General features: G+C 43.8%; 1 protein-coding gene across 5 annotated transcripts in view; it reads right to left on the bottom strand.

Moving 5' to 3' along the window:
* Nucleotides 1-16221, bottom strand: part of LOC6552814 (cell wall protein IFF6) — a 54511-nt gene that overhangs the window by 4169 nt on the left and 34121 nt on the right. For 3 of the 5 annotated variants that reach the window (XM_015154290.2, XM_026979835.1, XM_026979897.1), the window contains 4 exons: nt 3039-3592; nt 2693-2963; nt 2154-2623; nt 382-2092 (listed from right to left, as the gene is read on the bottom strand). In XM_015154290.2, the coding sequence (XP_015009776.1) occupies nt 382-2092; nt 2154-2623; nt 2693-2963; nt 3039-3592 (3006 nt within the window). The remainder of the gene's footprint in view (nt 1-381; nt 2093-2153; nt 2624-2692; nt 2964-3038; nt 3593-16221) is intronic. The other 2 variants (XM_026979867.1, XM_026979931.1) reach the window with 1 other exon arrangement.

Raw genomic sequence — 16221 nt, forward strand, 5'->3', positions numbered from 1 at the left:
GTTCCATTTTAGTTTCTGTTTTTTGGATTTCGAATATATGCATGTAACTGTAGTATATATGTTTGTAGAGTATATATGCCGTGGGTTAATTGTATGTTTAAATTATATGCACGTAACAATGAATATTAACGTGAGCAGTTAATATCGGGCTCGTAAGCTGCTGATTTCTGTTCTTGATTTGATTCGTTTTGATTTGATTTCATAAACTGTAACGAAGATGATGATTCTAGTGGTTCTTTGTTGTTTCGAATATGTTATCGAAGGCATATTAAACGGTAATCAGTAGATATTCATATATATAAATGTATGTATCGGTATTATCAGTAGTATTATAATAATTCACTTGAACCAACCCAAAAATGTTGATTTGAGAGTGCGTACCTTGCCACTATCACTGTCGCCGCCAAAGCTGGATGTGGGCGTGGTGGCCTCACCCTGATCACGGCCGATGGCTCGACCACCGGAACCCCCAGTCGAGGCACTACTGTAGCGCCTGGACACGCCGCTACCGGAGGAGTTGGATGCCGGCGAGTGACCACTGCGCCTGTGGTTCTGGTGGTTCTGGTGGTGCTGATGATAGGGAGCTCCGGTCCCGTTTCCACTCAGCTGGAGATCTTTGCGCAGCGTCGAGCTCAGCTGAGCGGTAATGGAGGCGGAGTTGGTGGTGGTTCCCTTCAGGCCCTCCGGCGACTGCTGGGCACGTGACAGGGAGTCCAGGTGACGCACCCTGGAGCTGATCGTATCCCGCTTCAGCTTGGGCAGCGGCGAGTTCTGTAGCACACGCGGGGACGGAGTCGTTGCGGCTGTCGGCTGGCTGCGGTTGCCAGTCGAGCCGGATGAGTAAGGTGTGGTGGCCAGCGGAATCGAAGAGGAAGTAGAGCTCCGGCTCGTGTTCGTACTCAATGAGTGGTTGGAGGCGGATGTGTCTGCTCTTCGCAGGCTCTGCAAGTTTCCAGTACTTCTGCTCAGAGAGGATTTACTGCCATACGAGGTGCTACTTGAGTTGTGCGCCGATGGCGGAGATCGACCCGCCGTCGAAGGTCTTCCCGTTGGCGGTTTGCCCGAAAAATAGGCCGCCGCCTTGCTGCCCGGAAGCGGAATCTTGCTGGGCTTGCTGGCACTTCCAAACTTTCGGAACGCATTCTGTCGCGGCGGAGGAGTCATGGCCTCAAACGGACTCACCCCGCCCACACTGATGCTCATCACACGGGCGGCTATATTACTGGGAGTACTGCTTCCCACCGGACAGGGACTTGCATTTATCATCGTCTTACTGAGGGGGGAGATGGGGCTGTTGGCTGTTTGAAGCGCTTGATTCTCGTGTTCGTGCGCCGACTCCGTGCTGCTACTGTGCTGCTGCAGCTCATCCATGGCCAGCGGCACCATGGCCTTCATGCTGGGCGTACTGATCTGTGTGACTGGCGGGGCAGGCATGGCCGACGATGTCGAGTCCACCGAATCGGAAACTCCACGACGACTCAGCATTAACGTGGTGGAAGCCGAGGAGCGATTGGTCTCGTAGTCATGCTGCGAGGAATGCAGATACGAGTTGGTGGTGCTGTTGCTCGCCTGCAGGCGGGACTCCACCAGCCGCAATTGAGCCTTGGTGCCCTCAAGCTCGATGCTCTTCTCCGTCAGCTGGTAACGCAGATCCTCAATCTCTTCGCTGTTTTTGTCCAGCCGCTTGGCCAGCAGCGTCTTGGACTTGCTGGACGATTCCAGCTTCTGGGCCAGCACCTGGTTCTGCACGGTGAGGGTGAGCAAGTGCCGCTGCAGCTCCAAGACATTCGATTCCAACAGAATGGCCGCGAATCGCTTGGAGTCGGTCAGACGGCATTTGGAGTTGCGCGTTCCGGGCGTGCTCACAATGCCATCAAGATGTCCCAAAGATTGCTGTTGCTGTTGCTGTTTTCTCAATGGAATATCACCGCCTGGGCTTTGATGGAATGCTTCCTGCGCTGGCTGATCGAGTACGACCGGCTGGAATGTGTTGTTGCTGATAATGTTGCTGCTAGGGCGGCTGCCATTGGAGAGCACAGTGGTGGCTGAGGATAGAAAGTTGCGTTGACTGGAGTAATCCGACTGACTGGCGCTGAAATTGAAAAATATGGTTAGTATTAGGGGTAAAAGATAAGTCAGCAGGATTTACTCACCTAGAAGAGCTTTTGCTTTGCTGCTGCTGCTGCAATTGCTGCACTCGCGAGCTCAACTCTAGCTTCTGGGCCATCGCCAGTTTTAGCTGCTCCTCGAGATCTTTCTTCACTTCTACCAACTCCTCCACCTGGTCGCTCATCTTGGCCGCCTTAATGCGCCCGGTCAGCGTTTCCGCCTCCATTTCGGCCAACTTGTCCAGCAGACGGTCGCGCTCCTTGCGCAGCTGCTTGATGTCCTCGCGATTTAGTCGCTCCACCTGCTCTCGGAACTGCTGCGCTGTCATTCCCTCCTTGCTAGCACCCTGGCCTTCACCTCCCGCCTTTTGAGCATCCCCCTGCTGGCGCTCGTAGCTCTGCAAGTGCTCCACTTCCTCGCGTAATCGATTGGACTTGCGGTGAATGACGTCCAGCAGGTTGAGCAGCTCATCGTCCGATTCCGCGCAGCTCAGGCGATTCGCTGCTATGGCCACCTGTGAAATTAAGGGAGGAATTTAGTAATGGTTTGATTACGTCGAATTACAAAGAGTTTTGGCACCTACCGTCATAGCACCGTTGGTGGAGGAGGCACTGTGGCCCTCCTTGGAGGAACTGGTCTCCGTTGAGAAGCCGGAGTCTTGCACAACGCTTCCGTTGTTGTTCTCTCCGCTCTTTGGCTCTTTCTTGCCGCTGTGCGAGTTGCTACGGCTGCGCGTCAGCGACGAGGACGACGCCTCAGCTCCTGAGGAAGGAGCAGCTGCCGCTGACGACGTGGACGGTTCTTTGTGCGACAGTTTTCGCTTCATTCGTATGCCCGGCTCCCATTCACGTCTGCTGCAAAGATAAGCAATCATTTATAGATCACGCATGGTTTTCACTGGGGTACACTATTTTGGAACTTTAACTCACCTGGTGGCCAGCGAGGAGCTGCCGCCACCCACCGAGTGACTGCCACCGATGGCTCCCACCGAAGATGTGGGCGTCGAAGGCGTGGCGGACATGGAGGCCATCTTGTGCTTGAGGTCGGGAAACGTTTCTATGACCAGGTCCCTAAACTCCAGCAGTGCGCCAACCTCGTGCTGCAGCTCCTGCAGCGACTTGGTCTGCTCGCTGTGTATGTGGTGGCTCCCGTAGCTGTTGCTGTACGGCGTGTGGTGGCTCAGGTGGTGGTGGTGCAGGTGGTGCGGATACGTGGCCCCCACCACCACGGTCGCCGTGGGAGAGGCGGAAACGGCTCCAACCGCCGCCGCACCCGCCATCAGATGTGGGTGATGGGCGGCACTGCTCATCGGCAGGCATTCCATGGCCCCGCTGGCCAGGACTCCACTGAGGTGGTGCCCGACGATTCCGCTTCCGTTGACGCTTCCGATTCCGATTCCGTTCCCGTTGCTCTGACTGTGGTGGCTGATGCAGCTTCCGTCCGTTTTGCTGATGCCATGCGTTGCAGGTTCAAAGCCTTCATTCTGTAAGAAGATAATAGGAATTCATTTATTCACGAAACCTTCCAAGCTGGAGATATTTTCCTAAAGATCTTATTTTAGGATTTATTTATTCCATTATTTCAACATTTTGTAGAATTTTCAAAACAATTCATTGACAAGAGACTCACGACATGAAATAAATGTAAATTTGTTTTTCCATCACTTCATTTTCAGGGTTAGCCAGTCATCTTTCGTGGCCTCAACCTGTTAGCTCAAATTCCCAACCAATTTGTTTTCCATTAATAGTAAAAAGCAAAGGAATATGAAAATGCAATCATTTGTAGAGCTCTTATTGAATTTGTACACCTTTTTGGGTTGTGAAATATTCTTTGGACTATTAATTAACATAAGACTTTCCCAAGCTTTTAATTACAACTCTCAACAACCGTCTTTTCACCAATACTCCATGATCACGCGCGAGACGAGTAAATCCCATGAATCATTGTTGTTTCGGATTTCGATGGTCAAGTGCGATGGGCCGCACTTTCAACCAGGCCCCAACCAAGATCAGCTTACATCGCCACAAGCCATTATCAAGGGGCTTTACGCAAGGGCCCCAGTGGGATCCATCGATAATTAGTCGAGAGAAAATATGGCGTTGCGTTACTTTAGGTAAATTGAATTGACCATCTTGGTGGGGCAATCGCTGGCCAAGGAGTTCGGGTGCAGTGCGAACGATTAGTGAATGACATACAAATTATGATTGATGAATTGCAGTGCACGGCAGAGCGATCGCCCGCTGGCCGGCGACCCGTGGAGAAAACTGTAACACAAGTGCAGCTTAATGCAGCCGCTGCTTGCACGCCAGCAACATGCAGCCTGCAGCATGCAACCAGCAACCAGCAACCAGCAACATGTGTAGCTGCAACACCAATGGATGCAGCAATTTGTGACAATCATCATGCTGTGGCCATGACTATTCAATGGTCTGATCTGATCCGACTGCGAAACTAGAACAGGCCGCAGATGGCCGGGCCAAGTAAAAGTAGTTTTTCTCTTCATTTTGTCTATATATTTTGTTTTCCCCTTTTTCCAACATCTGCTCTGGAAAAGGAACGGGAACTACACAGAAAACTATTGCGCTAACTCACGAATATTTCGGCTTAGAGAGTAGCAGTCAGTTTTTGGCACATGAGTATTTTAATATGAAAGTTTATACGTTTGCAAAATGAACCATATTTCCTTTAGTAATACGTAATACCTATTAAAAGCGTTGTTTATTTTTCAAGTGCACCATTGTTAGCAGATTCGTTTGTCAACCGGGTGAAAAGCTTTCACTGGACGAGAATGTTTCTCGAGCGGCGGCAACTCAATTGATTGGCAAAATACTTTCACATGCAATAAACATAAATTTGCCTCGCAGCCGTTTTGTCGGCCGGCTTTTGCTTTTGCTTTAGCACATATATATGGCTATTGATCAAACAAATGTCGGCGAGTGCCATGAACAGTACAAGTATAGAGGGGGTGGGGGGCCAAAACCAGGCAACTGGGTTGTCTGTGTTTTCCGTTGTTCTCGGCCAGCTAGAAAAAGTAAGAGAGGTGAGCTGGTAAAGACAAAACCGAAAGAAATATAACTCTGCTGATTGCATGCAGACTGGCAGCGATGGAGTTTTGTCGGCGGTCGGAAATGTTGGTCAGGCTAATGGCAAAATCATTGCAAATGAAGCATGAAAATTGGCCCACATTCACATGACACGGCTCTTGGCTGGGCCATTCCATTATTTAATAGCTAATTAACAGAGAGGGGCCCAGGAAGCATAGCTCATAATTCCATGGCTTGCATAATCGCCATGCACTTTTCCTCCCATTTATTTTTTGTGGAGTTTTCTGTTTTTTGTTTTTTGTTTTTTTCCTTTTGGCCGACTTGCCTGTGGAGCGTGGCGAACATCAAAGCATGGGAAGTGGTGGAGAAGTCGCATTGAAGATCGTGTAATTATATAGCAAAATCCATTGTCAACCACGAAATTGAAACCGAACAATCCGAACGTCGGCTGAGTGTCACTCAAAAAACGAAAACAGCAAACGGAAAAAATGGAGAAAAACTAAGCTCAATGTCGGGCACCGTCATCCATTCGAGCATCGCGATTGGCTTTATGATTTCTGAGTCTTATTGCTCAATTAACTCGGAGATCTGGCCTCTTGGCCCACGGCCTGGAAAACAGTCAGCCGAACAATAAAAGAGTTTCCAATGCACTGTACTTCGCAGACACACATGCAAATCACAATCCCCTATAGCCTCTACAGACTAGGACACAAGTGCTTCCCTGTCACTCGGGCGAGGCGTCTGTCTGTCACTGCTCCGAAGTTGTATCTTCTCAGGCTGCGCCTAGTGGCTTCTTGGAAGGCGTGGAACAGTGGTCTGTTCTTTCAGTTTCACTGGATCTAGTACTGTACGAGTATATATGATTGAGTGATGATTCCCAGACAGTGAAGCCAAGTATTTTGGCCACGCGCTCCAGCGAATCCAACCACTGTCTCCCAAAGTCGCAATCAACGCCACATACTCGTAATCATCTCATCGCCGTCGTGGGCGCAAACTGCCATCTCCGCGCTGCTGCCACGCATTGCTGATTCCTCAAGTTTTATTACTCGCCATGGCAATTGGGTTGATCATCATCATGGCAGCCAGCATCGTTGTGCGGCATGACAGACGGAAAAACGCACTTGGCCTGGGCGACAGAGCCGCTCAATTAGGCTGCCCACCACTTGAGCCCGCTGCTAGTACACTAGCCAGCAGGGTTTTGGGCTTGTCGAGTGATTAGAGACAGCCAACACAGCACCTTGGCTTCCCACCAGCCAGCAGGAGATCTTCCTACCTGGTAAACAGTTGGCATTTCCACCGATTGCCTGACACCGGAGCAATTATCGGGCGAATTGGCCATAAATCCAGGCAGCGGCATAAATCATTCATAAATCACAGAACGTTTGCTATTTGTGAAAAGTCATAGTTGGATTTAAGAAGGAAATTAATCAGATGAGCCATGACAAATGCCTAAACGTTTGTTTAGCGAATTTAACTGTAGTAAGATTTATTTTCAGCCTTTGTTCTTTACTATTTTCTTTAGTTTCTTGAGTGGTTGGCACTTGTTTGATCGATTTTTTTCGTCATTCCCTTGCACAATCACTTCCTGCTCTCTGCCGTGTTTTTCCATTCCGCTTACGTATACTTAATATTTTGCTATTTGCTTTGAGGTATATTGCTAAGATACACCTTCTTCTGCACAGTTCATGAAATATCTGCTTGAAGTTTTCTCCAACTCGAATGCTTAAAATTCCCCAATAAACTAACGATCGTAAACTTTTCGTATTCCAACCGAGGGAATTGCAAATAAAAATTGCAATAAAAATCAAAAGCTGCACAAAGGCTGGTTTTTAATGACCTGCGCTTTGTTGTTGCACTCTTGCAACTCTTGCTGATGGCAAGAAGAATATTGGGGCATGCAGCGAGATTTGGTAATATTTTTCATTACACTAGCTTATAATAAAGGCGTAAGAATGTCGGTGGAGCGCCTAGCTTTCATTTAATATTATTGTTTGAGAATTGCTTTGAATATTTCATTGCTTGTTCGCTCGATCGTTTTAATTGAAGTTTGCCATGCAACGCCAAACATTTTTGAAGTGCAACCTTCTCTTCTCTGCCCCGCCCCATCATTACAATTAGTGATGGGTTTGCATAACACTCGAATGGTCGAAAATGTGTGCACTTATGTGGATGTGCCAGACTCGTAGTGCTCGTATAATTATGCATGTTAGGCCCTGGCTGGCGAGGCGAAACTGGCGGGTCTGCTCAACGGCATACGAGTATTACGGATTGGGAGCGCTTATTAATTATCCGACCCACTCCCCGAACATGACTTATGGCATGGCGTTTTCCAGCAGTCATCGCCGGCACATCGACTACGCCAATTTATATTTTCATTTTCAATTCCAATTCCAATTCCTATTCAATTTCAATGCAGTTGCATGTTGGCGTCTGGGTTTGGCCGCCAGCCTCTGACGCAACTTGGAACTATGGTACTTCGGTATAGACAGCAGGGTCTTTGGGGTCTTGGGGCATTGTGCGTTTGCCGTTTTGCGGCTCTGACAGCCGCCAGTGGTATAAAAATTAAAAACAATTGCCAATTGCAGTTGCCAGGCCCGATATCTAAGCATCTATGGTGCCACGCCAAAAACGAAAATAAATAGAATTATAAAAAACAAATAAAATACAGCCGCTTCAAGTCATTTCCTATTAGCCGTCATTAGTTAACCTCTTTATGTTTTTGTGTTAGATTATTTTTACATTTTTTATAACAAACAGCAAATTGTCGGACTCTGTGCTTGCAACACATTACCCTCCACATGTGGCAATGGAAAATAATTGTCTAAGTGTTCGCTGTTCGGCGGCTTTGGCAATCGTCGCAGCAGTCAACGGAACGCAAGTGTTGTAATTAAATTAAGCATTTTTCGCTTTTGTTGGTTGGGTGGCTTCACAAAAGCTGCCAAAAAAGTACACTCCACTTGTAAAGGAGTTGCAGCAATAGTAACTGACACATTTACAACATATGTTGCAATGCAAATCGTCGCCTGTCAAATTTCCTCTTCCCATGCTTAACTTTTGTTTTCTTAGCACCTTTAACTTTTTACCTGTCTACCATTTTTTTTTCGTGTAATTGTCTCAATTATTTGCTGGTTATCTTCATTAAGTTAATTAAATTGATGATATTACATTTGAGCCACTAATGTTTCTCATGAACAAATAGCCGAAAGATGAAGGTCGAACTAGAAAATGAATAGGCATTCTCTTAGAAAAGATGTGAAACTTTTAAAAGGCCCGGTTTTTTTTCAACCCAATTATAAGAGAAAGAAAATCTAAGTCAAGTTACCTAACCTTACAGAAATACATGCAACGCCCAATTACTTGATATTTTACGAAAAAAAATTCACTATAAACATAACTATTAATAACGTTCAGACAGTTTCGCAGACATTATGCAATTACGGAAAAAAAGCTAAGCAAAAAATAATTAAACACATAAATTATGCGCAAGACCCAAAAGCAAAACTGGACAAACTTAATAAAAACTTGGTAACACATCCAGAAACCACTATCAGCAGACTACTGTGGATCAAGCCAACAAAATGCAGAGACAATTCAGTTGTGCGATAAAGGAAGTTAAAGGAAACTTTTGATTTTGATTTTTTGGATTTGTTTTGGGCTACCTTTAATAATCAATCGCTCAAACATTACTCTACACTTCTTTCAAACTTTAATGTTCTGAATTGTTGCAATGAATTACTTATTCAATCTATAAGCTAGTCTTTAATGAAATATGCCAAATCTAAGGCAAGCTGCCCACTGTGCAGCGTGTTTTTAGTTTTTTGAGCTGATTGGCGCCGCTTGTGGTTTGTAGACCGAAACCCACCGTTAGGCGGCACTTTGCATTAAATTAATTAACTGCTTTAAATTTTAATTGCACCTTTGGCACAAGCTCTCATCTGTTAACCACCGTGCATTTGGGGCTAAACTTTCGCCTGTCTGTCCGCCTGTCTGTCCGTCGGATTTGCCTGACCGGCTGAGCAATGATAATAATGATAATGATGATGATCGCGATGACGGCGATAAGCGTTCATAAAGTGCTGCTCCCGCGGGCTCCTGTCAATATGGGATGGTGGATATGTATATCCTTTGGGGTCTCCTGGGGCTCTTGGAGCCGCCGCCGAAACACAGTCTTACATATACATAGAGTGTGGTACGAATATCTGTAGCTGGCCATCTGACTTGGCTGCCACTTCCAGTGTCGGGTTTTAGCCAACGGGCACACCTCTTCTGCTGTCATTTGCCAGCGATTTCTAATCGATTTTCCGGCAAAACAATAGTTGCTGCATTTTGCTTTTAGGTTTTTCGTTTATTTTTTCTCTTTTTTTTCGCCTTTTTGTTGTCAATGTGCCATTGTTTGCATCCCGAGCAAGTCCGGAACTTTCACACAATTTTCACACTTTTGTCCGGCAATTCTGTTCATTAGCATGGCAATATAATTTGGGCAGCTAAAGCTATAGATTTTCGAATCTGATCCCCTGAGTGGTCACGCGATAACTGGCGTTGACCGCCGGAAGTTGGCCAATTTGTACACAATTTGCACGATTTTCAGCTTTTCTTTGTTCACTGCCAGACGGCGGCGTCGTCTTCGATGTCAGTTGTCCGATGTCCGATGTCCGTAGTTCTGGCCACTTGTTTATATATCGATTTTTGTTTGTTAGCTTATTCCATAAACCCAACGTCCCAAATAGCCGGCACGGCACGCCCTTTTCCGCATTACTTGACTTGCATTAATTTCGCTGTTCACTGCACTTTTACAAAAGGCAACATCAGAAATAGACGGTTTAGCTTTTTTTCGCCGCTTTTAATGTGCCAATGACTGCACGATTGTGCGATTACACACGGCAATCTGTCAATGCATCCAACTTGGATATATATAGTACATATAGCTTATGTATATATTCATGTAGGAGGTAGGTTCGAGTCAGCCACCCCAGCAATCGATAGTTTCGCTCTTCGTTTTGTCAATCTCCCAACATCCGGTGAACGTTTCACTTTCGTGGCTCTGATTTATTGTATACAAAATACATATTATATTTATTATGTGCAGTTTGTCAGCACCTCGACGAACCAGCTGGTTTCAGTTTATATTATTTTTCTTTGGAGCTGCGCCCACCTGTGTGTGCCACTCTTTAAAAATATATGCAAAATACGTTTAGCCGATAGTTGATAGGCCAAAAATGGCGTCGCAATTTAAAAGCGCATTGCTGAATTGCCTTTTGGCTTTGTATGGCTTATCGAGTTGTTTGCCGATAACCAAGCGCTTGCCTGCCTAAACGCTTTCCACTTAACTTGGCCAGTTGATGGTTGTGTGCATTTCACCGCCTGACATTTGATAAGATTTTGCCGGATGATTACTCATACGCAACGTGTGACACATATCCCAAACAAGGACTGGCTGGCTGGTAAATAAATGTGAATTGAAAGTGCAAATTTTAATTAACCTAATTAGATTCATCTGTTAATTACTGCATTAGTAATCATCATTTTTCAGCTACAACTTCATGCAATACCCACTCTATGCCTTGACTTTTGCCTATTTTGTTTTAAACATAAATTTTCACACTAAGTTTTCCACACCTGGCCAAATTTAATTCCCTAGGGCAACGTAAGCCAACAAACACTGGCCATTTGAGGGGTGTGAAAAGCGAGCAATAAAGCTTCACATATTCAGCTAACAAGATGTGACAAATTTTTATCGCATACTCGACTCGTACGTATCCGCAGAAAAGAGCTGTCGGCACAGACCGAAATGCTTTTCATGGGGGACCCCAGAGTGTGTCTTCTTTTCCCGGGGCTCGTGATCTTTGACATCCCGAAAACAAGCGCAGCCACAATAAGCACTCACATACCTGGTCTACGTATATACTCGTATACACATGTACATGGCTTTGTACATAGTTATAGCAATATGGCCCGCAGCTTTGTTTAGTTGTTACGTTTTGCCGGCACAAAGACAAAAAAAAACTTTCACTTTGTCATCAAAGAGCAACAGAAACAGCGTCAAAAAAATGTTTCACTTTTTTTCTACAGCTGCAACAAAAGCCCTGCCGGCCAATAGTAAAAATATGAGCAAATAATAAGCTTAGAAAATTTTACGATCCAGCATTCGGGCAGTGACAAAACTGGGAGAAAAGAGGGATATGGAAAGCTGGAGAAGTAAACTGCAGTACAAAGCATTCGTCCAAATCGTCTAAAAGTATTTTAAAACTATATAGTTTTATTATACATTACAAATAGAGCCGCAAAGCTTTTAACACCAAAAGAATGTATTCAATCTTAAATACTGCGATTAAAATGAAATACCCTTTTAAAAATACTTACATAGCAAGTCGTACAAATAGTTTCCCGTGTAGGAGGAACTGCAGCGAATCGTATGACGCAAAATGGGGAGACTGCCAGTTGGATTTGGCACTTTTAAGCTCGAAACCATGACAATTACGACTCAGGGCCGATTGACGGCCAGCGCGAGTGAGCCCAATCAAATTGCCGATAAACCGGCGATAGTGTGTGAAATGGCATGGCCGGAACCCCTGGAGGTACACAGCGAGAAAAAGGGGGGGAGCAAGAGAGAGAGAGTGGCAAGCCGGTAGGAGATAGCGCAATCACGGATGACTCGGTTCCACAACCGAAATCCAAAGTTCGCCCCCCAAATGAATTATGAGCCATGACGCCTTTATGGTCTCCAGCCATTAAAACTGATTTTTTTTTTCATTGTCCAATTGTATTGTCCAGAGTATTTTGACCAGAAAAGTCAGGGCATAGAAAAGCCAGAAATCGGCGGCTTTGCCAATGTGAAAATAATCAAAATGGCTTTACGGCTCTTAGCTGGATTTGCCTGCCAGAGCCGAAAAGAGGAACCAAAGTGGAGTTGCTGGCCAACAAAAACCGTTTGCACCGTTGGCAATTGGCACGAAAAGATGCGTGAGACGTCGCCAAAGATGGTCGATATCGAGTGGGCTCTATGGCCAAGTCTAAATGCCACAATTGAGTCTGTCGCTGTGAAAAATTATGTAGTTATTCGTTGAGATCATTAGACAAGCTCACCAGAAAAAAAGAGTCTCGCCAGAAGAAGACATTAGATCAAGCAATTTGATGATATAATAGCCAATAAACTTAATTGTTCGTCTTTTATCTATCGCCATATATTGCGGTTCAAAAAATAAAAATTAATAACTTATGTTCTGTTTTTATCCTATTAACGTATTTTCTCAAGCTTAACAGTATCGTGGACGTGTGAGTATGTTATTACAACAAGTCTTTCTTTGGCTATCATATTAGAAAATTGGCAATTCTTTAGAAAAATGTTGCAATTACCTAAATTGAATAATAAAGGTTGTTTTCGTGTTAAACAATCTATGAAGTCTTTTACCCGAGTTCAAGTGAGTTCATTCTCAGCCTACTAACATAAATATATAACCAGAAGTCTCCATATCTTGACACCACTTCCCAAATAAATCTGAGATCCTCCCTTTTCGGTGCGCTGACCACATCTTTCTCATCCCACCGATCGGCCCACAAATAGACAGTCCAAAGTGGACGCCTCCAAAATGACAGAAAACACGCGACAGGTGAGGCCCACGTAGATGATTTATTTTTGGACAGGACTTGAGAGCAAATCGCTGGCACTTATGGCGAATTTAAGCAAATTTATTATGGCAATTATTTGATTGCGGCAAATGTTTAGGCGCCTTAAGTGCAACGAATACCAGATACAAAGTGAAACAACATCAAGCCAGTTGCCAAATATGGACAAAATGACAAGTGGTCGAGAGCCAGACGAAAAATTAAAAAAAAAAATCTAAATATATATGTAAACTACATATATTTATGTTTAGAGTGTAATCAATTTAACTGTCTGTAACTGGGATTTTCAATCTGCCGCATTGATCGGCATGGCTTCGTATAAATTTCACGTAGTTTTTCTACTATTTTTTTGTTAAACAAATTTACATAATTTTGTGGGATTGACGGACGGGGCTTGTGTGTGGACTTGTGTGCTTATGTCTAGGGAGGTTCGTCCACATTTGGAAGTAGCCTCGTTTGTATATAGACCCAATTCAATTCACATTCAATGCGAATTCAATTGAATCGTATACGGCTTCTTTGACATTTTGTGTTTCATAAATGGCCTGATGGTTAATTTTTCTACAGCCCCGATTGTCACATGGATTATTATTATGTTTGTGTTCAATTTATGGCTCTGACATTTGGACCGACATATATGGGCCGAGGAAGCTACGATGTGTGCTCTGTCTTCAGTCTGACAATTATTAATGGGGAAACAGTTTAATTTAATTATGGGAAAAGTCGCAAGACTTTTCATTATTAAGCGTCATTCAACCATTCAGTTATAGATTGCATAAACCTTTGCCTCGGACACCTGCAAACGGCTTCCGGTAATCAAAAGTTAGTTAATTATAGTTGCAAAAACTATATGGCTCATAATTAATTATTATAACAAGTAAAATGTGAAGGTGAGAAAAAAAAACAGCATAGAAAAAAACCATTAGCATATTTGCATGAAATTGGTAAAAAAAAAAAAAATTATGGCGCATATTCAAAGCCATTTGTGGGTATTTTTAGCCGTGGAGCAGGTGTAGCCATCAACTATTAAACAGCCAAATGCAACGGACACTTTGAACAGAGTTTTCATCGTGTAAATATTAATAACAACTTTTCACTTTTCGCACAACGGAAAGTGTCACTCAAAGTCAAGAGAGGAATGATTTTCCGTACACTTCTCGTATCGACCAAACAATTTTGACGTCAATGGTATAAGGTGAGCCCCAAGGATAGTTTTATTTGCACAGCCAAAGCCAAAGCCAAAAAAAGGCAGAAAACAGCAAACAAATTGAGCAGTTAAAAGCCAAATTAATGGCCACGATTAAAGCTGGCTGTAGGTTTAGTATCAATTCGGTTTTAAAATTCGATTCACGCTTTCATCCATCAAATTTGACAAGCGTGAAAGTGGAATTCTTTTTGGCAGGCACATTGACATGTATTTAAATATCACAGATAGCGAAAGAGATTTAAACGGATTACTTTATTAGAAATAAGCTACCCTCTAACCTGTTTTACACATAGTTGATCCGTTAATTCTTGGAATACTTCTGATAATAGAAAACTAAACACGAATGTTATTGGGGAATTTCCTGCAATACTAAAAAATCGATCCCGTCAATGCGGCTGACATCTGTGAAAGTGAAATTCCGATGTGTTAATGAAGCTCACAGCAAAGAGAAAATGGCATTACACAAATAGAAAGAGAAAGATAAGACCGAGAGGGCGGCACTCTGATAAAACCAACGTGGCTCAAATCAACTCAACTTGGCTCAGAGCAGACAACTGCTGTTATAACCGCTTTCAGGAATTCGCCGGCAGCGCCTCGGTTTTGGTTTTTTACTTTTTTCTTCTTTTTTCTTCTTCCAGTCGGATCTTTTTTAATGCGCCATTGTTTGGGAGGAGATTTCCCAAGGCCTTGCAACGACTGAAACCGCGAATGAGACATAAATCTGGCATCGCCTTGGCTGCCGCTGACTAAACTGTGACTAAATGCAGTTAAAGCTGGGACCGGGCCAACAAACAGCTGTACTTTTTTATAATTAGTAGCTATTAAAATCTTGCCAGCATCTAAAGCGAATTAAAAGAGTGAAGGCTGTCCGTGAGCCAGCTGCTTTTCGGGGAAGTCCGAAGTCAAGAAACGAAGAACCTTTCCCAAAACTAAGAATTGGCCAAGACAAAAGCACAAGCTGAAAGATTAATTATAAATGGTATTCAAACTTGGGAGCCACAAAAAGCGCCCAGCTGTTTGACGACCAGCTCTCTGTTTTTCATTATTATTTTTCATATTTCAGTGCTCCGTTTCGATTGTGTTTAATAATCAGATATTGGGCTCGACTTCTGCGGTTACTGGCTGTTACTGCTGTTCGATTGGCAGACAATGACCTTTTAACATGCCGCTTCAGTGCTCACTCAACTGAAGTCTGTTGCACAGATACAATTAAACATTTTCATTTTTTATTTGTATGAATAGTGAGTTGAGGTACGTATAAATCTCGAGTGTATATTCAATTTAAAATGCATTTTTCGTAATTTGTTTCAGCCGTTCGTTTGCATGATCTAGCCGCAGAGTCGTGATTTGCAGTGGCAAATATTTGTCTGTCTAATTTCAACATTAATTTCTGCCATGCAAAACAGAAAAACACAAAACCCAACTGCTGACGAGCGAATTAATTGAGCTGGCGACTTTGGAGCTGCCGCATTTATTTATTACAGTAGTCGCATATTTTATTTTATAAGCTTTTGAATTTGCTGTTTGTTGTTCAGCTCATTTTTTTAACTTGTTTGACTAGCCAGCCATGCAATCTTGATTGTACACAGAAACTAATTTAAATACTTTTTAAACGACATTGTTGTGCAATCTTTCGTTCTGAATTTTGTTCGATTAGCAATTGACCCCTCCACTGATTCTATGGGCAAACATATATATTAGATAGATTAATAAAAAGGTTTTGACTCAAATTTGAAGGAATTATTTCAGTGCACAGGCTCCCATTGTTGCGATTTACATGCATTCTGCAGCTTTATCGATAGTAGCCTTGGGAACATCTATTTACCTACCGGGTGTTGTAATTGCCCGTCTATTAATAATGATTACCAGCAAATGTGAGTGCGAATGCGATGTCTGGTCGTTGATTAGCTGGGGTTCTGACATTTTCTAGCATCGAGTCAATGCTATTTATGTTGCCTGGCTCCCTGCTTATTTATAGACCTGATTCTAAACACGTCTCTTAATGTTGCCACTCGTTGTTGCTTGTGCTTCTCCTGCTTCTGTTGCAGATGCAGTTGCAATTGCAGTTGTTCTTGTAGAAGAACAGATAAGTAAGTTGAGTATATTTATTTAATTAATTAGGAACAAAACACTTGATTTATTCTTCTATCATCTGTCTAACAAACGAACTATTTTTACCCATGCTGATAAGATCGCACTCATGTTGTACACCATTCCCCACCTCGTTACTTTTTGCTA

This window comes from Drosophila erecta, unplaced genomic scaffold (assembly GCF_003286155.1).
Source record: "Drosophila erecta strain 14021-0224.00,06,07 unplaced genomic scaffold, DereRS2 tig00000000-arrow-pilon, whole genome shotgun sequence".
NCBI lineage: Eukaryota > Metazoa > Arthropoda > Insecta > Diptera > Drosophilidae > Drosophila > Drosophila erecta.